Source organism: Bombyx mori, chromosome 5, assembly GCF_030269925.1.
Source record: "Bombyx mori chromosome 5, ASM3026992v2".
Lineage (NCBI taxonomy): Eukaryota > Metazoa > Arthropoda > Insecta > Lepidoptera > Bombycidae > Bombyx > Bombyx mori.
Genome location: NC_085111.1, coordinates 2936353 through 2960922, shown reverse-complemented (window position 1 = coordinate 2960922; position 24570 = coordinate 2936353). Strand labels below are relative to the sequence as shown.

The following is a 24570-nucleotide window of genomic DNA, read 5'->3' as shown; positions in this document are numbered from 1 at the left end:
AATCCCTAATCGCCCCATTTTACCGGTACTTATTAAATATGTTCCCATTATGTTAAAAACCAGTATGTTACAAATAAAAAGACATGTTGCATAAACTGACATAGACCTGTAAATGTCAGCAGCTGCAGACCTTTTTTTCTACCTACAGCTAATAGCCTCGAGGGGCTTACTAACTTCGTCGAACATGTAGGCGAGTTTACCGGGCTCAGCTTAAAATACTTTGCTAACACCTGCCCTAGCAAGAGCAGTGCTTATCTGAATCTACCACCGGATCGAAATCGTGACTATTCGTGACTCATTCAGAAGATCCGGGGAGAAACTCAGTGTGCTGTGTCTGTGGATTAAGATGCACGTCGGACCCTTCGTCGCATTCGACCAGAACATTTACCGATGCTTGGAAAAGAAACCAAGAGTGAATTGGAAAGATCCGAAATAACATGTTTAGGGTGACGTGGCCGCGCGACCATTTATCGTTAAGTTGTCTAGAATGGCTAAGAATGTTAAGGTGTTGCGCAGATTTTTCAAAAAAACCTTCCAACACTGTCTTAGATATAGATTCTAATTCAAGAAGGTCATGAAGATCTAAACTTCCGAGGTGCTCCGACAGCTATTCTGCAAAAACGGGATTGAATGACTTGTTAGGGGCTTATAATAAAATATAATAAAAATCAAACCCGCAAAATTATAATTTGCGTAATTACTGGTGGTAGGCGCGCGACTTCAACCACCCTACCTATTTCTGCCGTGAAGCAGTGATGCGTTTCGGTTTGAAGGGTGGGGCAGCCGTTGTAACTGTACTGAGACCTTAGAACTTATATCTAAAGTTGGCGCATTTACGTTGTAGATGTCTATGGGCTCCAGTAACCACTTAACGTCAGGTGGGCTCGTCCACCTATCTAAGCAATAAAAAAAATATAGGTACGGGCCGCGTGATCGAATACTACTCTTACATTAGTCATGACCGGAGCGGACAATGGACATGACTCCAGTCTTAATCTAAACAAAAGATTTTGTTTTACATTTTGTTAATTGCTTGATTGGAGAAAAAAAAGAAAAAATAAAAAAAAATAAAGAAGATTGGAGAAAACGAAAAACTCTGGCGTACCAGCTTGACAGTTGACATTGCGTTGCAGTTTCAGACAAAATAAACATAGGAAAATGAAGGAAATAGAACTTTGTTATTGTATTTAACAACTCTGCGCTTTCAGTATAAATAAAAAATCAACGAATGAAACATAAAAAATTCAATGAACCTACGTATTTTTCTCTTTAATTACCTACCCTTTGAAATAAACAGTAGTTGACTGTCGTAGAAGGCCGTGATAAACTTAAAGACTTGCTAATGTAATTAAAAATCACTTAGCAGTGACCATTACCAACAGGTTACAGCAGTATACGGCTGACATTTCGCAACCAACAGCACTACCTTATCATAACATTAAGTTATTGGGTCGACGCTCCGCTCCATTCACCGCAGAGTTCGCGCTCACAATTGAGAAAGTAACTGTAAATCTTAATACGTGTCGGGAGAATAATTTGTGATAATCATGACTAAAACGAAAATAAATGCTGACTTAATAAAGGAGAGGAGTAAATGCACGTTCAATATCACGGAATTAACGAATTTAATAGACGGCGGAGCTCATTTGACCGAGGAAAGAAAAAAAAGAGGTATGTAGTGTAGACACATTCTTTTCAAGTTTTTTAATATTATTTGACGTTGTCAAAAGTACCAAAAGAATAAGCTTCAGAACTTTTTAAAAGTGATTAATAAAATATGAACATGTAACATTCAATGACACAGATTGTCCCATCCTTTAATTACTTCAAAATTGATTAATTAAATCACAACATAATTCATACACTATTTAGAAAATACTATAATATAAACACATTTTTTTACTGTGAAATGGGAATCTCAACACAAAAACAGACAAAGGATCAAAGGTCACAACTCATTATCTTGTTTTGTCATAACAAGAAATATGAAACAAATAATAATTATGTATATGATGATTTCTTTATGACTTAAACCTAATTTTAAATGTTTATTGATATTATTATTATGTATTTAAAAGAACTAAAATAGTTTACTCTGGCACACAGTATCTAGTGCCCCTGACAGCAGTCACCACAGCAGTTCTGATGGTAATGGATTCAATTCCCACAGCAGACAAACATTTGTATCATTAGATATTAGATATTCAATGTTGTTTGCTCTTTGTTTAAATGCTTAATATCTATTTAAGTGTTTATTTCAATGTATATAAGTATGGATATCTGTATCTGGTTCCTATTGAATCGGGAATCATAGTTTAGGGCCAGATGATTGTGTGTTATTTTTCGTTTTTTTAGTTATTATAATGACTGCAACATAAGGCAATTAGTATACGCTGTAACTAATTCTTTATTAGTAAGTTGGTGGAACTAATGATATAGGTATTTGAGAAAAACCCTAATCATGGTTTTGGTTTGAAGAATGGAAAAACGTTATACTATGAAATTGAGACTAACTTCATGCCTCATAGAGGGCAAGCAGAATTCATTATGTGTTGTCTATGGGATGGCCCATCCCATTCCCATTTCATAGGAAACTAGTATTCAACTGCTATGAAAGAAAAGAAGTATATGTTGTGTAGTTTATTAACTTTTCATTGACAATAAAAATCAGCTGTTGTATTTGCATTACACAAGCATAGAAAATCATTACTTTAATGTTTAAGCTTAGTTAAGTACTCTCAATATATTTTCTATTTAATAGAAGAGAAAGTACTGAAAGAAGGAATCCATATCGATCAAGTTCCATCAGAATACTTAAGCCACAAAGAGAAATATGAACTGGCTATCAAAAAGGCATCATTAATGTTTAAATTACTCAGAAAATGGCAAGAGGAGGAGAACACAGGAATGGAAAATTACAGGTTTTTATTAATTTAAACACTTATTTAGCATTTGCCTTACATTCTATATTAGCAAAAATTGATTTATCTCAAATTGAACTATCAAGTAGAATGTTAAATGTATTTATATAAATGGATCATTTTTTGTTAAATTCTAATAGTATAACTCTAAGATGCTGTCTCAAAACACTAGTTAGTGTTTTTAGGCATTTTAAGCTATTAACATCACCAATGGCATTGACTGTGTTATGAGTGGTAAATATTACCATTTAACACATCTTAATTATGTGATCAACGAACTCTTATAAAGGGAATCCGTGCCCTTCTCAAGTATTCTACAGAAAGTTTCGTAATATATAATTTTTAACAGGGCTGTGCTCGGTGGTGCTCTTGGATCAGCAATCCTAGAAGATGGCTCTCCTCTCACCCTGCACTATGTGATGTTTATACCAACATTGATGGGGCAAGGAACAGTAGAACAACAAGCATATTGGATAGGAAGAGCATTCAATGTAGACATCATTGGAACTTATGCACAGGTTAGTAAATTGCAATATTAAAATTAGATTATAGACTATAGATAATTAGATTATGAGATTTATTATAGTATAAAGTGGGTGTGTGTGTGTGTGTGTGAGGCGTGCGTGCGTGCGTGCGTCCATGCGTCCGTGCGTGCGTGCGTGCGCATGTGTGTTTGTGTGTGTATTATGATATCTAATGCTTACAGTATGCAAAATATATAAAATAAATAAATTATAGTTGTATGTTTATTAATTGATAAACTAAATATTGTAATTAGAATTAGTGACGACTGACGTCATTAACAAAGTCTGGGCAAATATCTATCAATGGTTCATATACGATTAAGTTCCAATTTGCAACACGATTAAAACGACTTAGGTTTTATTTATTTAGACAGAACTGGGTCACGGTACTTTCGTCCGTGGTCTTGAGACAACAGCAACATACGACCCCAAGACTAAAGAATTTGTACTACACAGTCCATCTTTAACTGCATATAAATGGTGGCCAGGAGGATGTAAGTATATATCTTATTTGTATTTTCCTCATTTGTTCAACTATAAATGTAACTGTTTTATGTTTTTAATTGAAAAAAAAATCTCGCGTTCATGTTTTTCATCTTACTATGTTTAGTTTTTTCTCATCACCTGATGTTGTTGAGTTAAGTACAATTGTTTCTCAGCCAAGACGAAATCGTCTAGTCACGCATAAAAAAAAACTTACAAAAAACATTAAATAAAGTTTAGAGTTATTTGGCCACTGAGAATATTCCTTCGAGATTATTCGATGGAGTTCGTTTCTAATCACTTTATGTTGTATTAATTATTTTTTAATGGATTTTTATACATTTACATAGTCAAACAACAGGTTTTATTGTTTAATTATTTGTATAGTCATTTAAACGAAGTAAAATAAATGTTGACTTGTCGCATATTCCGGAAACTGAAATTGCGGTTAAAATGTCTAATTTGTTAGCAGTGAGCAGATTCATAGCTCACTTATAACGTTCTATTGTGTAGAAAATGAACCAGTGGGCTTAGTGCGAGTTTTTTAACGTTCTCGATAGCGTAAAAGTTAACTCAAATTTCTTCGCTATTCTACTTCATACCGATGATAAAACAAATATCATAACAGGGTTTTTACTATTTCTTCGAAATATTTGGGGGTCGATTGCTTCCCGCTTCCGTAGGTTTTACCCGCGATTCCCTACAAGTGACCCCTGGGTGGTGCAAAACGGGAGCCGAATACATAATCGGTGGTAGGACTTGTCCGACTGGCTGGCGACCACCCTCCAACTAGAGTCCGCCGCCAAATAGCCTAGCTGTGTTCCGACGTGTGGGTTGGAGAGCCAGTGTTATTCCTTCCCTTTCCTCTTCCTTGTTGGGGGTGAATCTTGGCGATACCTGGAACATGCGGAGCAGACGTGCGTGTGAGCTCGCGGGACGTGATTGTTTGACGGGGGTATAGGGAGACCCAGTGAAACGGTGTTCGCCGCCGCCCGCCGGTCAGTTGGGGACCTGAACCCGGGTGTCACTACTAAACTCCGCCCCGGGAAGCTGTCCCGCCAACCGGTGTAAAATCCTGTCGTGCGGTCGTCGTGCCGGAGTCGGAGACCGGAGTGGATCCCGGCGATCGCACGCAGGGTGGACTGGGGGCCCTTCCATGCCCTGCGTCAGTCGCTCACGCAACCCGTGGTCGAGCACGTACTGTGCTCCGCGCTTTATTCAGGTATTGTCACGATTTCGCCTCGAACATCCTACCCCACCCAATCCCACTCTCCAAATAAAATAAAAAAAAAAATATATGAAAGTTCGAAAAAGGAAAAGGGTTTTGTCGGCGATTCCCCATTCCACATTTAATGTGGATTTCAGCAATGTAAGGGGTCTACATAGCAACCTCGACGCCGTACACCACCATCTTGAGACGGCGCAGCCTGCCCTCCTTTTTCTGACGGAGACGCAGATATCTGCTCCGGATGATACTTCGTACCTTGAATACCCCGGCTACGTATTGGAGCACAACTTCCTGCGTAAAGCCGGGGTGTGTGTATTCGTCCGGGCTGATGTCTGTTGTCGCCGTCTACGAAGCCTCGAACAACGGGATCTGTCCCTCTTGTGGCTGCGCGTAGATCACGGGGGTTGTACCCGAGTCTACGCGTGCCTGTACAGGTCCCACAGCAGTGATGCAGGTTCAGCTCTGATAGAACATGTGCAAGAGGGGACTAACCGCGTGCTTGAGCAGTACCCATCTGCGGAGGTGGTGGTTCTTGGAGACTTTAATGCTCACCACCAAGAGTGGTTGGGGTCCGGAACCACTGACCTCCCGGGTCGGGCTGCCTACGATTTCGCCTTGGCCTACGGCCTCTCCCAGCTGGTGACACAGCCCACCCGTGTCCCAGATATTGAGGGGAACGAGCCTTCTCTGTTGGACCTTCTGCTGACCACCGATCCAGCCGGATACAGTGTGGTGGTCGACAATCCACTTGGATCGTCTGATCACTGCCTTATCCGTGCTGCCACACCACTCTCTCGTCCTAGTCGTCGAACGACGACCAGGTATCGAAGAGTTTGGCAGTATTTGTCAGCAGATTGGGATGGATTGCGTGAGTTTTACGCATCCTACCCATGGGGGCGGTTCTGCTTTTCCTCTGCTGATCCTGACGTCTGTGCGGACCGTCTTAAAGACGTGGTGCTCCAGGGGATGGAATTGTTTATCCCCTCCTCTGAAGTGCCCGTTGGGGGTCGCTGCAGACCCTGGTATAACAATGCCAGCAGGGATGCTGCACACCTCAAGCGGTCCGCATACGTTGCATGGGATGATGCTAGGAGACGTCGGGATCCTAACATCTCAGAGGAAAGGCGGAAATATAACGCCGCTTCCAGGTCCTACAAGAAGGTTATTGCCAAGGCGAAGTCGGAGCACGTTGCTAGAGTTGGCGAGCGACTAAAGAGCTATCCCTCTGGGAGCCGTGCTTTTTGGTCGCTCGCCAAAGCCGCAGAAGGAAACTTTTGCAGGTCTAGTCTCCCACCACTGCGAAAGTCCGATGACAGTCTGGCCCATAGTGCGAAAGAGAAGGCTGACCTTCTGGTCAAACTCTTCGCCTCGAACTCGACTGTGGACGACGGGGGAGCCACACCACCGAACATCCTCCGGTGTGATAGTTCCCTGCCGGAGATCTGCTTTACACAGTGTGCAGTCAGGCGGGAACTCCGACTCCTGGACGTCCATAAGTCGAGTGGGCCAGACGGTATCCCTGCAGTGGTTCTAAAAACGTGTGCCCCTGAGCTGACGCCTGCGCTAACGCGTTTGTATCGCCTCTCTTATTGCGCTAACAGGGTTCCGTCTTCATGGAAGACCGCCCACGTCCACCCTATCCCCAAGAAGGGTGACCGGTCGGACCCATCGAGCTATAGGCCTATCGCGATAACTTCCTTGCTGTCCAAGGTGATGGAGCGAATAATTAATATACAACTCCTGAAGTATCTGGAGGATCGCCAGCTGATCAGTGACCGACAGTACGGTTTCCGTCACGGTCGCTCAGCTGGCGATCTTCTTGTATACCTTACTCACAGGTGGGCTGAAGCCTTGGAGAGCAAGGGCGAGGCTCTTGCTGTGAGCCTTGATATCGCGAAGGCCTTCGACAGGGTCTGGCATAGGGCACTTCTGTCGAAGTTACCATCTTACGGAATCCCCGAGGGTCTCTGCAAGTGGATCGCTAGCTTTTTGGATGGGCGGAACATCACGGTCGTTGTAGACGGTGATTGTTCTGATACCATGACCATTAACGCTGGCGTTCCACAAGGTTCGGTGCTCTCCCCCACGCTTTTCATCCTGTATATCAATGACATGCTGTCTATTGATGGCATGCATTGCTATGCGGATGACAGCACGGGGGATGGGCGATATATCGGCCATCAGAGTCTCTCTCGTGGCGTGGTGCAAGAGAGACGATCAAAACTTGTGTCTGAAGTGGAGAACTCTCTGGGGCGAGTCTCCAAATGGGGTGAATTGATCTTGGTTCAATTCAACCCGTTAAAGACACAAGTTTGCGCGTTCACTGCGAAGAAGGACCCCTTTGTCATGGCGCCGCAATTCCAAGGAGTATCCCTGCAACCTTCCGAGAGTATTGGGATACTTGGGGTCGACATTTCGAGCGATGTCCAGTTTCGGAGTCATTTGGAAGGCAAAGCCAAGCTGGCGTCCAAAATGCTGGGAGTCCTCAACAGAGCGAAGCGGTACTTCACGCCTGGACAAAGGCTTTTGCTTTATAAAGCACAAGTCCGGCCTCGCGTGGAGTACTGCTCCCATCTCTGGGCCGGGGCTCCCAAATACCAGCTTCTTCCATTTGACTCCATACAGAGGAGGGCCGTTCGGATTGTCGATAATCCCATTCTCACGGATCGTTTGGAGCCTCTGGGTCTGCGGAGGGACTTCGGTTCCCTCTGTATTTTGTACCGTATGTTCCATGGGGAGTGCTCTGAGGAATTGTTCGAGATGATACCGGCATCTCGTTTTTACCATCGCACCGCCCGCCACCGGATTAGAGTTCATCCATACTACCTGGAGCCACTGCGGTCATCCACAGTGCGTTTCCAGAGGTCTTTTTTGCCACGTACCATCCGGCTATGGAATGAGCTCCCCTCCACGGTGTTTCCCGAGCGCTATGACATGTCCTTCTTCAAACGAGGCTTGTGGAGAGTATTAAACGGTAGGCAGCGGCTTGGCTCTGCCCCTGGCATTGCTGAAGTCCATGGGCGACGGTAACCACTCACCATTAGGTGGGCCGTATGCTCGTCTGCCTACAAGGGCAATAAAAAAAACACCTTCGAAATATTAAGCACATTTCGTAATGGTAAAGATGGGCAAGTGGTTTTTTTATCGTAGGACCGTTAAATACCACCATCTTGCGACTTCTGAACATCTACAGCCCCAAATGTCATAAAATCTTGTGTTTGTTCGAATTTGAACCTTAAGCGGTTGTCATTACTTCAGAGTTTTATGATATAGTATCATCAATATACAAGAGGTGACGTACGAGTAATTTTTACACTTGTGTTTTTGTACAATGAACTACAAAAAACGGAGTGTGTCCGGCTCCACTAGTAAAATTTTAATTAACGCGGTTTTTGTTGGATAATGGTTCATTATTTTATTTTAGTAAAAAAACACCAAAACTTTAAGCATAGACAATAATCGTAACCTTATTTAATATCCGTTTGTAATAAATGGTGGGTTTGTAATAAATTTTACTTGTGGTAGGACCTCTTGTGAGTCCGCGCGGGTGAGTACCACCGCCCTGCCTATTTCTGCCGTGAAGCAGTAATGCGTTTCGGTTTGAAGGGTAGGGCAGCCGTTGTAACTATACTGAGATCTTAGAACGTATATCTCAAGGTGGGTGGCGCATTTACGTTGTAGATATCTATGGGCTCCAGTAACCACTTAACACCAGGTGGGCTGTGAGCTCGTCCACCCATCTAAGCAATAAATAAAAATTGTTCTAGTGGCTCACACGGCCAACTATTGTATCGTGATGGCTCAGCTGTACACCGCCGGGAAATGCCACGGCATCCACGCCTTCATCGTTCAGTTACGCGACGAAGAGACTCATATGCCTTTGCCAGGTACGAAACCAACTTTGCCACTTTAAGTCTTTCTTGTAATTGATTTTCTAATCTAAGTTTTGTCTGAAGTCGAAAAGTTTTAGCGAATTTCTTTAACATGATAACTTTAAGTACCTACCCAATCTTGATAATAGATTTAATCATCATCAAAAAGTGTGACTCAACTAAGCTTGGATATACCACTGTGGCGCACCACTATTCAATGCGCCCATCACTACGTGACCGCAAGACGAGGTAGCCCGCGGGAGGAAGGGAGCAAACTCACGCGCCGGCAGTCAACGCGACGATCCCATACCACATGTCAAACCATTTCCTGTCCCCAAAAAATTTTTGCTCGATCGATTACTGGATTTCGTAGAGACCAGAACGTAAACGCCTTTGCCTGCCTCAAAACTTAAATCACAGTATACATTGATAAAGCTTAGGACGAATCCATGCGATTGCTTAAATAGCGGTAGGCAGCTACTTGGCTGTGCCCTTGGCATTGCTGACGTACATGAGCAATGATAACCACTCACTATCAGATTGGCCGTATGCATACAAAGGCAATAAAATTATATAAAGGCATAACTATGCCACATATCCATAAGGTAAGACTGGTAAGAGACGTATTCTAAGACGTGCGCTGTCTTAAATGCTAATTGTTTATTCGGCCATTTTTCGGAAGATACAACTTTGTGAGTCGGTCTTCGAGCTGCCGATATTACTTCTACATCAAGCTGTAGGCACGTTGTGGCGCCTTCGATCTAAAATCAGGAAGGCCGTAACGGTCTGCCCATTTAAAATCGAAATTCAATCAAAACAGGTATAAAAGTCGGCGAAATCGGTGCGAAACTTGGTATGAACGGAACGAATAATGGATTCTTGGGCTTAGAACACGTGAGGATCCCTAGAGAGCATATGCTGATGAAGAACGCTAAAGTTTTAGAGGTATGTTTTTATTTTTTTTAATACACACATTGGCGAACAAGTTGGCGATTGCGGCAGCCCATAGACTTTTAAACATGAGTTGAAGTCTCATTTGTATAGCCCACTGAGTTTGTCGCCGGATCTTCTCAGTGGGTCGCGTTTCCGATCCGGTGGTAGATTCTGCGAAGCACTGTTCTTGCTAGGGCCAGTGTTAGCAACACTCCCGGTTTGAGCCCCGTAAGCTCACCTATACGTCAAGGAGAAGCTGAAATAGTCTATCAGCGTGGGTAGATCATTTGTATTCGCGGCAGATATTGGCGTGATAGAGATTCCAGGTAGGCTCTCAATATTCCTCATCTACAGGGATACCGGTATGCTGCCGAAAAGATATATTCCATTTCAATACCGCAATTTTAATATTAACTACCTAACTGTAAATATATTAAGCATAAATTCCAGACGTAAAGAATTAATTTGAAATGTTAGCAGCCTTAAAAACATTTGGGTAAACACTGTCATTATAACTAGTCAGGTCATAAATTCTGTCACATGTTTAATGTAAAATAATTGAAACAAGCTTATTCATTATGTAACCATTCATATACCAAAATGAACTTAACAAAACATAGATTCTTATGACACTAAAGTTTATTCAAAATGACCTCCGTGATTTTGAATACAGGCCTTCAATCTGCGTGGCCAGTCGTCTATCGCAGCACGAACAAGGTCCATGTCAATATCGGCGGCTGCCTTAATCAAGGATGTCTTGAGTGACTCCGAATTGGGATGAGGCTTTGAGCACGCCTTTTCCTCCAAGTGTTGCCATATCTTGTAATCTAACGGATTCAAATCTGGACTGGAGGAGGGCCAGTCTTCGTGCCGGATGAAGTCGATTTCACGCGCCGCCAGCCAGTCTTGTGTGCTCTTCGCTCTATGAGCTGGCGCCGAATCTTGTTGGAATACCCAGTGCCTGTTATTGAACATGATATGAGAAACAGGTTCCACAAGGTTCGTCAGGACTGTATTTTGATACACAACTGCATTCGTTTTTACACCTTTCTCACAAAAATGTACCTCTGTTAAGCCCCAATAAGAAACTCCCAACCATCCCATGAGCGAAGATGGAAAATGACCTCGTTGGACACGCGGAATACGGTTGCTCGCTTCTTCACTACTGTGTGCGTACACCTTATCATTTTGTTTGTTGTAGCTAGCTCTCTTCTACACTAAAAATTTTTTCATCCGAAAAAAGAATTTCCCGATATTTTTTTCCCGCGTACCGCTTCAACAAAGCGCGGCATCTCTTCAGTCTCAGGTCCATTAGACGAGCATTCAAACGATGTCCTGTTTTTTTTCGATATGCCCGAAGCCCTAAGTCTTCATTTAACACCCTTTTCACCGTGGTTCTGCTTAACCCCATCTGAAGGGCCAACAGTTTCTGCTTACGTTTGGGATTTCTTTGAATTCGCGCCTTCACAGCTTTTATCACTGCTGGAGTCCTAACAGACCGAGGGCGACCACTTCTTGACCTGTCATCTACACTAGAGTCTTCATTGTATCGTTTGATGGTACGATAAACAAATCTTTTGGTTATATTGAAATTTTTCAGTATGTTAAAAATTTGAATTGGCGCGTAACCGCAACGATGCAACGCAATAACTGCAACACGGTCTTCTTTAAGCGTCCACTCCATATTTAAAAATGAGTAAAATTCTAAAAGTATACATTTTTATTTTCATGAACAATTCGAAATTCGAATTCAATAAACTTTTTTGTGGCCAGCACTCTAAAAGAAAAGTTTTTATTGTGTGACAATACTTATGACCTGACTAGGTAACTTATGTTTATATCGAAATCAGGAAATCGAGAACAAAACACGATTGGACGTCTCGATTGAAAGAAGGTAGTAAGTGATCTGTGTTCGGTTTAATATAATTTGAAACTTATTTTCAGGACGGTACGTACGTTAATTCGCCTAGCTCGAAGCTGACGTACGGAACAATGATGTTCGTGCGCGTTGTTCTCGTGAACGACATGTGCAATTATATGGCTAAAGCTGTCACGACCGCGACCAGGTATTCGGCGGTCAGACATCAGTCGCAACCGAAACCCGAGTGAGTGTTTTGTACTGTCCAAAAATTGACTAATCTCTAAAGTTTTCATTAATCCACTTACTACATTGCGGCTGCCGCGAACCTTGGCACTTCGCCCCCATGTCTAGAGGTAGGCGACGTCAGTCAAGTCGTCGTGGCCTAAAAAATAAGACGTCCGGTGCATTCGTATCTAGCGATGAAACGGTGTTCGAATCCCGCAGGCGGGTACCAATTTTTCTAATGAAATACGTACTTAAGAAATGTTCACGATTGACTTCCACGGTGAAGGAATAACATCGTGTGATAAAAACCAAAACCGCAAAATTCTAATTTGCGTAATTACTGTTGGTAGGACCTCTTGTGAGTCCACACGGGTAGATACCGCCACTCTGCTTATTTCTACCGTGAAGCAGTAATGCGTTTCGCTCTGAAGGGTAGGGCAGCCGTTGTAACTATACTGAGTGAGATCTTAGAACTCATATCTCAAGGTGGGTGGCGCATTTACGTTGTAGATGTCTATAAGCTCCAGTAACCACTTAACACCAGGTGGATTGTGAGATAGTCCACACAACAAAGCAAAAAAATAATAATTAAGGAGTTCGTTGCCCGTTGTTTTCTCAAAATTAACAAATTGTATCATATCCCCTTCATCCACTCATTTCTTCAATTATGAATGTAATTACAGCGAACCTGAACCTCAAATATTGGATTACGTAACGCAACAACACAAATTATTCGTTGGTATAGCTTCGGTGCACGCCTTCAAGCTCAGCGCCAACTGGCTGTGGAACATGTACAACAACGTCACCGCTGAACTCGAGTCGGGGGACATGGAGAGGCTGCCAGAGGTAACCAGTCCGGAAAAGTGCTTAAATAAACTAGTGCTCCCCCAGTATGTAGTCCAAATTCGGCTACAATTAATTGAAATTATAAGTTTGTTCACTATTATAATTCTATTGTCAACTTGCGACCCGCCCTCGCTTCGTTTCGGAAACTCTAGTTTATTATTGATTTCTCCACTATTTAATGGATGTTATTATGCATATAAACCTTCCTCTTCAATCACTCTATCTATTAAAAAAAACTATCAAAATCCGTTGCGTAGTTTTAAAGATTTAAGCATACATAGGGATATAGGGACAGAGAAAGCGACTTTGTTTTATACTATGTAGTGAAGACTATTATACTTCTATAATCACAGATTTCGCTAAGACTACATTTTAAACAAATATTAATAAATACAAACAATATTTAATCTATTCTCAATTTGACCACAGACTATAAGCAATAAGAAAAGTTTGACAATAAACAAATAGTGCGCATGCGTGTGTGTGTCAAATACATGGTAGTGTGTGTAATGTTTTATTGATTTAATGTATTTTTTATGCATAATTTAAAAAAATATTAACATTCTGCACTCCTTCTCTATATTCTCTATATGTGTGGGAAATTTCATACTCTTCCGTCCGCGTAATTTTCGTAAAAAGGTGTAAAAAGTTTTTGCTTCACGCATTAATATATAAATTTTCAACTAAGCGATTCCCCTTCGATCATATTTATGATCATTCATGAAGCCGTAACGAAAAAAAAGCAAAATAGATTTTGTACACCAATAATTTGTCGAATGATTTCCGCGTTGTAATGTAATAACGACGAAAATTGTAGAAAATATTTTATTACTTTTGATTGATCATAATTCGAGAGGTGAAAGGAGACGTTGGTAAGCAGCGGCCTGGCTCTGTCCCTGGTATTGCTGAAGTCCATGGGTGACGGTAACTACTCACCATCAGGTGGGTCGTATGCTCGTCTCACAATAAAAAAAGGGTTTAAGCGACATTTTTGCAACTATACAGGAGAGCCATTTAAAGATTAAAATGTGGAAAAAACATAACAAACAAAAAACTATTCAGCTATTTGAATGGAGTAAACTTAATTGAAGTTCAATTAAAAAAATCGAACTCTTGACGGTAATACCAAATTAAATGCACCTTTAATTACAAAGACTAATGGCGCGTATTTAGTGAAATGTCTTCAAACCAAATAGCGTTTCACCTCTCGTTTTAATTTTTAAAATAATCATCAATGAATGTACCTCGATAAGTATCAAACATTGTTCGTAGCTAGGTCAAGTTAAATGAATATAATTCTTTTGGCGTTTCTTAAATTTGGCATTAAAATTTAAAAATAAAGTCTAAAAGTAGTAGTATAAAGGTCGTATTGGTTCTCGAATGTTATAGAACCAGAAATCACTGCTATCTAATGCTTGAATCTTTGTTTTAGCTTCGTTTTAGCTCGTTTTCGTCGAACCCGTCGCCTCTGACGAAGGGCTCGATGAGTAAATTAACCCACAGACACGGCCCACTGAGTTTCTCGCCGGATCTTCTCAGTAAATCGCGTTTCCGATCCGGTGGTGAATTCTGCGAAGCACGGCTCTTGCTAGAGTTCATGTTGGCAACAACGTCAGGCTTGAGCCCCGCGAGCTCACCTACTAGTTCGGTGAATCTAGAATAACCCCTCGAGATTAATAGAATAGGAAGGAAAAAAAAGGACACTAATTCAATATAAGCTTGTGTATATACGACTTCCGAACAAAAACAAACGGACCGTTGGCTTACCGAGCAACATCACTTGCTCGGTGGAAGATCTCCCCTTTGTCGTTAAGCATTTCCACACTGGTGAGCCCAACGTGATTTGAACACGCGATCTTCTAATATGAAGTCATAAGCATTTCCACTAAATCATTCACGTAGGTCGTCCGGTGTTTAGTGCGTATTTAACGTTCTCGATAGTTAGCGAAAAGTTAACTGAAATTTGTACGGAGTTGGAACGTTTGCCTACGTTTGCCGCTAGGGGCGCGGTTGTCTCTGTATCTATGAAAGTCACGTGACAGTGGAATGAACAGTCACACAAGTTGAAGTTTCGCTGGGTACCTGTCGGAGTCCAGCGGCGTAATACTAAAGCGTTTCTTGCGAACGTTCCAGCTGCACGCGTTGTCGTGCTGCCTGAAGGCGGTGAGCACGGCGGACGCGGCGCAGTGCGTGGAGCGGTGCCGGCTGGCGTGCGGCGGCCACGGCTACATGCTGTCCTCCAACCTGCCCACCAGCTACGGGCTGGTCACCGCCGCCTGCACGTACGAGGGCGAGAACACCGTGCTACTGCTGCAGACCGCCAGGTCACCAATATGTTATAACTATACCTTTTTTTTTCTTCGTGGGGAATTCCTCATGGATTCCCTCCACCTGGGGAAAGGCGAAGGGGCGTGCCGGACTCCTACCGGCTAAAACCATCCCGATGTCTCAGCATACGTGCGCGCGGCGCCGCGGGTATCGAAATTCTTCCGCAACATTATACCTAAACATAAATAGTAATAGGTTGGGGTAAATGCGCCACCCACCTTAAGATATAAGTTTTAAGGTCTCAAGTATAGTTACAACGGCTGCCCCACCCTTCAAACCGAAACGCAAATACGTTGCCTACAATAAATACGTTATCAGTTTGAGACGTGTTTCCCGCTCAGATACCTGGTGAAGGCGTGGCAGCAGGCGGCGGGCGCATCGCAGCTCACGCCGACCGTGGCGTACATCCGCCGCGTGACGTCAGGCCGCCGCGCGCCGCCCTTCGACTCGTCGCTCGCCGGACTCATCGACGCCTTCCACACGGTCGCCGCGGGGTAACTATTCTATCGGCCGCGCTATGATGGCCGCTCTGACATATTATAATAGTGATGTGAAAAGTCAAATTATTCTCGATAAAAAAATAAATCAAATCTATAAGATTTAATTGCAAGTAGTACCCGATTAAAAAGGTTTAATAAAGCAAAAAGGATGTGTGCAATTCAAACGTGATAGAAGTGAAACCTTCAAAAATTAAAATACAATTATCCTAAATGCGTAAGTATATGTAAAATTTTGTCATTAGTAAATAATTGTAAATCATCTTTTATAGTATGAGGTAGCGCCCTCTGTGAATTGATATTTTAACTTCTCGTATAATCCTAAATTAAAATTCACTACAAGAGCTTTCATACACACGTTAGTATTAAAAATCTCATAGATGACGATGTATTAAAAAACACTACAATGAGAACGTCTAATGTATTCTATCTCATTCTCTCGCCGGCAATCCTATACATTTATGTGTTTGTATCTCTATGGACTTATTTTTTCGTTTCATCGAGTTTGAAATCACAACGATTCTAACGAAGTTTCACTTCAAAAATATAAATGCTTACTTAATATATTTGAACAATCTGAATATTGGAATGAAAATGATAATACATACTTTATAAGGCGTATAACGAACTCAAGTATAGAACAGTTCTCTGCATACGTTCAGCCGTGTCGACGAAATCCACAACAAAAGGCATAAACAGAGTCCAAATTAACGAGCAAAGGTCAAGAGTACTGCAGTATCGATATCCGAAATCCAAAGCCAAGTCAAAACTATATCACAATCGCAGTGCACTCACAGTTTGTACTTTTCGAAGCTACTTTTCATGTCGAAACTGCTTTGTTCTGCATAGAGCATTGACGCGAGTTTGTGGCCAGCGATCCTATGTGACGATCGTATTAAATTAATATAATATATTAATATAAATAATAATAAAATAACTCCCAAAAAGCAGTAACAGATCACCGGCTTATTGTTGACATAAAAATAATACAAATACGACAGACTAGGCTGTATAGACTATGCTCTTTGCCCGCCTATTGGCGAATTTAAAAACAACAACAATATCGTTGCCGGCTTCCGGATTTTCATTTCCGAAAGAAGGGTCAATGAAGTTCATTCTCAGAAACCACCTTTATTTTATTATTAATGAGGATATAATAAAATGTAAATAAGGACTTATTTCCAGCAACATTAACCACAATTAACTTATTTAACACTGTAACTAATTATGAGAGCGATTATTGATTTCGAAGAAAACAATTAACAACGAAGAAAACAACTTTAATTTTAGCTGCAGAAAAAATCAGATTCTCTTAAACCTGTGTTAGAATATAAAAATCGTTTTCTGAATATGAAACGATATTTCTTTGTCTATAAAATTAAGTTAAAAACATCATGACACGACAACGTTTTTAGGGGCCCAAGCGCCCAAACAAAAAGGGCATTGTCCTTTGCTTATATACTAGTTGTGAACAACAAAACTAGATCCGTCAAATGACACTCGCTCGGTGGAAACACGCCCCTTTGTCCTTCAGAGCGCATTTATGTTGAGCGTATACCTACGTAAATACCACAGGTTCCCAAGCTTTATATATAATAATATAGGCTCCGTATTTTGTGTTTTCAGTAAAATAGGCCTTTGCGTGGCGAACATAGAAAAACGTCAAAAGGAAGGCTTGTCGTACGAGGACGCTTGGAATATGACTTCGGTTCAACTCACTCAAGCTTCAGAGGTGCGTGAAACTATTAACATTTTATTTTTGTTTAAACTGGGTAATGTATTGAGAATCTGTGGGAGAGATAATTAATAGAGCGTAGGTGGTGGTGGAACCCACTAAATATTGAAACCGCGGTACCACCGTTTGTAATATCAGTGATTTACACTTTAACATTTTAAAGGGGTATAATATAGGGACGGAAATAGGCGGAGTGGTGGGAACTACCCGTCACGCGGACTCACAAGACGTCCTACCACCAGTAAAGTGACCGATTAAGAAAATATTCACTGATTTTCGACACTATTCTCGTATAAAATATCATACATTTATAGTTGTGTTAAAGATATTAGGCATACATACTTTACCGCGAGTGTTAATTTAAGTTCTAAAGTAATCATTAAAATGACACGTTAAGAACAATGTTGTTATGTTTACAGGCTCATTGTCGCGCCATATTATTGTTGACTTACCACGAACAAACCGAGATGCAATGCAAGAACGCTTCGCCGGAACTACGCGAGGTGCTCTCGCAACTGGTCGACCTGTACGTCGTGTACTGGACCTTGCAATGCGTCGGGGATCTCTTGAGGGTATGTACAATTTAACGAGGTTTAATACATATCAGTGTACTTAGTGAGTGTTTTTTAACGTTCTCGATAGCGTAAAAGTTAATTCGAATTTGTATGCAGGTTGAACAGCGCCCCTAGTGACAAACGTAGGCAAAAGTTCCAACTCTATACAAATTTAAGTTAACGTTTACGCTATCGAGAACGTTAAAAAACTCCCACTAAGCACATTCTTCCTTAATTAGGTAACGTTTTGAGTCTCGAAAGTCTCGTTAAAGAAGGTGACTGAAAGAGATCATGGCCTACCTGATTTTTAATGGTTGCTGGAGCTCATAGCCACATTACATATAAATTTTGAAGTTTTGATATTTATTACACTATGTCTGTCATTCGTTCGTCGTGTAAAAAATCGATTAACCTTGTATAGTTCATAAAAGTAAAATCAATTTATAATATACTTTATTCCTGCTGGTTATAAACTTGGTCTGTTCCACGTTTGTCGCATTGTGGGTGTGAACTAATGTATTTGTATCCTCAAGAGATGGCGCTGTGGTTTAAATAAACTTGGTTTGTTCCACATTTGTCCCATTGTGAATGTACCCTAATGTATTTGTATTCTTAAGAGATGGCGTTGTGGTTTAAATTCAAATTGTAAAAAAAATATGTATTTTTATATGATTTTAACTTTTATTTAAGTAACATTTAATTTTAAACAACCAAAGTAATATTTCGGTTTATAAAAAAAATCCAAAAAGATATCATTGTAAGTCAGTGTTGATTTGAAACCAGTACTTTACGTTTTAAGTATAGAACATTTTCATTAAGTTTCTTAACTGGGAGTTTGGCACCTCCTGTAATCCGGCTACCCGGAGGTTGGGTACGGAGGATGGTTTGAGGTCGGGACTCACTGGCGCTGAGTGGCCCATGTTGACTGGACGTCCGCACTAAGCCTGGTGTTAATATGGACTCCCCGGAGGAGTCTGGGAAGTGCAGGTTAACTAAGGAGGGGCGAACCGGGCCAGGGGGGAAACCCAGCAGCCAAAAGTCCCCGCATCGGGCAGTAGTGGGATAGCGGCCGGGAGTGGGCGCTCAGTGACAGCCCGACCAATATAATCAGACCCGTTCCTTTTGTTCAACTTTATTATTTATATGGGAATAAAATATTTTTGATAATAAAATATTTGATTGTTCATCATGTATCGTGCATTGGTATTACCAAAACCAATTAATTAAGTGATTTAAACAAACTTATTGAAATAAATCACATTTAACCTGAATCTGTCGAAAAAAGTTTTGCTTTTTCTTCATACAGCAGATGTCATTTTGGTCCTATAACTGTAGAAAGAAAAACTTTTGAAGCACTTCTACATACTGCTCACAATAAAAACGTACTACTCTGAAGACTTTATTTAAGTAACATTTTCAATGAAAACTTCTGATGTTGTTCGAAGTAGCCGACCCATCCAAGGAATGAGTATTTTGCATACCATATAGAGTGTAACGCAAATCAAAATTATTTCATATTGATTGAACGACGATACGATATATATTTTTTTTTATTGCTTATGTGCTCACAGCTTAGAGCTCACAGCCCACCTGGTGTTAAGTGGTTACTGGAGCCCATAGATATCTATAACGTAAATGAGCTACCCACCTTGTGATATAAGTTCTAAGTTCTCAGTATAGTTACAACGGCTGCTCCACCCTTCAAACCGAAATGCATTACTGCTCCACGGCAGAAATAGGCAGGGCGGTGGTACCTATCCACGCGGACTCACAAGAGGTCCTACCACTAGTAAATGTATATCAGTTGTTAGTTAATAGTAATGTATTTAATTTCAGTTCACATCGATATCGGAACGTGATATTGAACGATTGCAGCGCTGGTACGAAGATTTACTGTCGCAACTGAGGCCGAACGCAGTTGGACTTGTAGACGCTTTCGACATACGCGACGAGGTAATTACACGTCACAAAATAAATAAAAAACACGTGTGGCACTCGAGGCCTGCCGCGGTAAAGCTATTGCATAGCATTTTTTAACAACTTATGCAATTATAATTACACAATAATAATTTAATATTATAACAATAATAAAATAAGACCACGCTATATTTATAAACATTAACAAAAGCAAAACATGAACTGTCCCCTTCACACTCATAAGCTAGACCGCGCAAGAGAGAGATGGGCAGACTTTTCATGATGCGCATGCAGTGCGACGTCACGCCACGCGCTTATTCACAAACACTACACAAGAGCAACGTGTGAATGTGTTGAACGCGAGCTACATGGTAGGCGGAGTGGGAGGTGTTAGGTTTTATTTTCGTCACGGAATTTCTTGATTTGGTCGCCGCGCTCAAAGCCCGCGATAAAAGCTATGCAATACACCATTGTTTTATACAATTGAGATCTGGATTGAACTTCAATACCATATATCGACAAAACCCTACAGTTTTTTATTTTATTTATATGGCCTTTCCATCCCTTTCTTTGCTGTTCATTCCCCCTGCAATACTGACAAAAATATCCTGAAGATCAATGTGTCGAGAAACATTTTACCGACCTCCGCGGTTTCACTATTTACTCCTACAGTAATATTGTCAGAATTGTGTATTCATTAAAAAGTGATTAATTCTTCATCCTGCAGATTTTGCATTCAGCATTAGGCGCGTACGACGGACGCGTGTACGAGCGCCTGATGGAGGAGGCGCTGAAGAGTCCTCTCAACGCGGAGCCCGTCAACAGATCCTTCCACCAGTACCTCAAACCTCTCATGCAGGGGAAACTTTAATAAGCCAATCTTTACTACACTGTGATACTCAAAAGACTAAATCAAACAAACGCTCTCAGAACATTGTCGTTATAAATACAGCTAGTACAAAATGATTACCAATAAATGACTACTCTAACAAATGAATATAAAGTTAATTTACATTGCTGCGTACGGAAGTCTTAATAGATTAACGGAATTTACTGAGACATTATTTCATCTCATCTCGTTTTAAGAAGGGTGGGGCAGCCGTTGTAACTATTATGAGACATTTGAACATATATCTCAAAAGTGGGTGGCGGCATTTACGTTGTAGATGTCTATGGGCTCCGGTAACCACTAAACACCAGGTAGGCTGTGAGCACGTCCACCCATCTAAGCAGTAAAAAAATGAAAAACCCTATATAAAGATGTATGAAATATACATTTAAATAACATGCATGCAACGTGCATACATCTAATAAAGTAAGCTAAAGGAATATTACTTTCTTAAGTACTATTTTCTGTTGAATTTGTGTTAATAGTAGTTAATGTCCCAATTTACCTTTCATGTTACTTCTTAATTAATTGTAAGCGGGAAACGATAGTGATATAAGGTGTGATTATAATATTTAAGATTTAAAAAAATATGATTGAAACTCTAGCGGTCAGGTACATTACTAAAACATTTGGAACTCTACAAAATTAACAAAAAAATATTTAAAAAAACTGTTTAATTTTAAGGTACCTATGTAATGTTTTCAAAAAAGAAATGTTATCCTAGAAATGTTCACCTTTGTTATTAGAAGGAATTAGTACGTTTTTCAAACACAGTAGTTTTACAAGGGTTGATTTCGCTCGAATTGTTAATTTTGTAGATATCGACGGGTTATATGCTTTGTAATGGTCAAGGTCACTGCAAACAAAGGATTTTGTCAATGACAAAAGATACCAAATTAACAAATGATTATTTTCAATAATAATATTTTCTTCTCAGTCGTGTCACTCTTGACAGAGTGGTCGTGATCGTCATGTAGTGTTGGAAGGGGCAGACTTGATGCGTCTCACGATGTCGCGCCATCTCTATAAATAATAATAATGTCTGTAATAATTAAATATTACAAATGTTTAACTTCAAGGTGAAATAAAAAAACTATATCAGACAATTATTGTACGAGGCAACAATTAGGTAACCAACATTAGAAAGGTGGCGGCTATTATACGTGTAATAGATTAAATAGTTAACGAAATATATTTAATTGAATATTAATTACAGTATTCAATGAAATTATATGAGATTATAGAATTTATTTAAATATAAATAAAATTTATATATTTTTTTTATTAAAACTGCGTTTTTTTTTTATCTTGGATCTACGGGCATGGTGATGTGGGGTATTTTTTTTGGTTAGTAGCTATAGAAATGTTTTTATGTTATTGTTATTTCTTTAATAAACTTTGGGGCGTCATTGATTATGGTCAAATTTCGACTATTAGGGAACACTCCCTATAACCAAACGGCTGTAACTTTGATTGTTTAGATCTAGCGATTAGTAACGCTGTAATCGATTTTTTATATTACGGAGGCGATTAATGGATCTCGAAAATGCTTTTTGATTTACTCAAATGTTCCAAACACAATGGCCTATAACCAAGGCCGGATTTAAGCTTAATGCCGCTCCTGGGCACCGGAAAAAAATCACTCCAATACTGAAATTTTACTTAAACTTATAGTTTATATATTTTATTTTTCAAAATTAAAATAACTAATTTAATGCAGAAACTTTATTATATGTTACATATTCCAGAAACATAATTTTTTTTTTTTTTCTAACAATTATAAATTTGGTACTAAGGTGACTTATATTACATAAAAAAAAAACTTTAATTCCAGAAAATAGAAAAATCGATTATTATTTTAAATCTACAAGGAAATAAATTGATTAAATCATTTTGATTATTATTTTTTACCAAATGTGCCAGAATTATAATTCACAAATATTCATCATTCATTGAATTATATTTCTTGAATTAAAACTATTAATTATTAGAATTAATGAATTATATTTAGCAATCTTGATAAGACAAAAAAAAAATTTTCACTTTCAAAATTTTGCCTCCCTGGCACTTGCCTCGGCTGCCCCTAGTGTAAATCAATCACTGCCTTTAACTAGAATATATGTGTTGTGGATACCAGAGTAGGAAAAGTACACTGATACCTCGAAAGTTAAATCACAGACAAATTTGAGAGCTAACGGGTTGCGTAAAATCCATTTCATTAATTTAAATTCTAGTTATGTCGTTAAAAAGCTTAAGTAACAGCACATACATTGAAAACATATTTACCTGAATGCTTAGAATAATAATATTCCTGAGACATCAGCTCTAACTTCCTAGAAATAAATAAAATTGATTTGTCATTTTACTTGTGATTCCGGGACGAAAGGTTTTAAAAGAAAGTTGTTAAAGGAAAAGGCTTAATATTAAAAATCTTAAGGTTTTAGCTGTCTGTATTTTCTGTATTCGAGCTAATCGTAAACTCCGAAATGGCCGAACCGGTTTTGATGGTATTTGGGTGATAGAGAAGTTTACAAAATTGTTGTTGCAAAAACAATAAGTAAAAGCGATCTTTTCCGGAACTTCACAGTGGCTCGCGTTTTCGATCCGGTGGTAGATTCTGCGAACCACTGCTCTTGCTAGGGCCAATGTTAGCAACGCCTCCTGGTTTCAAGCCCGAAGGCTCACACATACACGTTAGGGTTACGCTGACATAGCCTCTCAATGCTATCAGCTTAGGTAGGAATTTTTTATTTTAAAAAATACATACTTATAATAAATAGATATATACCGTTAACATGAAATATGTTGTTTTATTCGTGTTTTCAATAATCAACTTTATCAATAATTTTGATTTTTTCTTTAAATAACCAGTTCATACTTGTTTATTATTCTCTCGGTAAGATCGAAAAATATTATTTATATTTCATCATTTTATCAATATGCAATTCGTATCTAAATATAACTTGTAAAAAACATAATTTATCATTATCTAGTACTTACATAGTATGTATAGTATATTAGATCAACAGTATGGAATTGATGAAGCTTTAGACAAGGAAACCACAATAAGCAGATAACTAATGTTCCTTCAGCATTATTAGTTCAAAGTTGGAGCACTTCTCACTGCAGCCGACAATGCATTCCACAATCGAATAGCCTGGATGGTGAATGAATTATTAAAGAATGATAAATGCGCAGGCATTTTCAGTCTCAGGCAATCCGATGATCTCAGGGAAAAATTATACGTATTAGGAACTCGGAACTCGAAACGTTCTTTGGGATATGTGCGGATATGGGGGTAAAAGAGAATACAATCTAGTAAAGAAAGGATATAAGTATTACAACAAATGCGAATTGGCAACCACTTCAATTTAGCGTGAAATTCAGATACATGATCCTATTTCCGTAAACCAAATATGAAACTTAAACAGATATTTTGTAGCCGCAGAAGTTTATCAAATTGTGTTTCGGTTAGATCAGGATATCGTCAGGTTTGAGCCCCGTGAGCTCACCTACTAAAGTTAGGGTTACGCTGAAATAGCCGCTAGGGCTATCAGCTTAGGTAGGAAAAAAAAAAAAAAAAAAAAAAAAAAGATCAGGATAGCTGACAACGGCGTATTCAAAGATTGGAAGAAGGAGAGACTGTGCAAGCGCAGCTTTAGGGGCGGTTGGGAGAAAAATTCGTGAACGTCTCAAAGATGATTTAATACTATACCGGTAAAATGGGGCGATTAGGGATTGAGAGGCGAATCGGGAA

At 39.9% G+C, this 24570-nt stretch overlaps 1 protein-coding gene and 2 long non-coding RNA genes across 5 annotated transcripts; 1 reads left to right on the top strand and 2 right to left on the bottom strand.

Annotated features, from left to right (window-relative positions):
- The first annotated feature begins 103 nt into the window (after positions 1–103).
- LOC101744675 (probable peroxisomal acyl-coenzyme A oxidase 1) lies at positions 104–22103 on the top strand. Of its 3 annotated transcripts, none has more exons than XM_004932347.4 (14): positions 104–1671; positions 2762–2921; positions 3271–3439; positions 3816–3939; positions 8924–9043; positions 9849–9973; positions 11906–12066; positions 12731–12893; positions 15027–15217; positions 15563–15715; positions 17345–17450; positions 17873–18025; positions 19844–19960; positions 20652–22103. In XM_004932347.4, the coding sequence occupies exons 1-14, from the start codon at positions 1548–1550 to the stop codon at positions 20793–20795; spliced, it is 2010 nt and encodes a 669-aa protein (XP_004932404.1). In that variant the 5' UTR covers positions 104–1547; the 3' UTR covers positions 20796–22103. The 3 variants fall into 3 exon arrangements, with proteins under 3 accessions (XP_004932404.1, XP_021207703.1, XP_021207702.1); XM_021352028.3 differs by lacking the exon at positions 104–1671 and adding an exon at positions 1803–1947; XM_021352027.3 differs by lacking the exon at positions 104–1671 and adding an exon at positions 2011–2148.
- LOC134198873 (uncharacterized) lies at positions 13277–15110 on the bottom strand. Its single transcript, XR_009973134.1, has 2 exons — positions 14976–15110; positions 13277–14462 (listed from the first exon to the last, which is right to left on the bottom strand). It is a non-coding gene; the product is annotated as an uncharacterized LOC134198873 (long non-coding RNA).
- On the bottom strand, positions 21471–24353 carry LOC110386262 (uncharacterized). Its single transcript, XR_002431485.3, has 3 exons — positions 23814–24353; positions 23100–23146; positions 21471–21836 (listed from the first exon to the last, which is right to left on the bottom strand). It is a non-coding gene; the product is annotated as an uncharacterized LOC110386262 (long non-coding RNA).
- Positions 24354–24570: the final 217 nt, after the last annotated feature.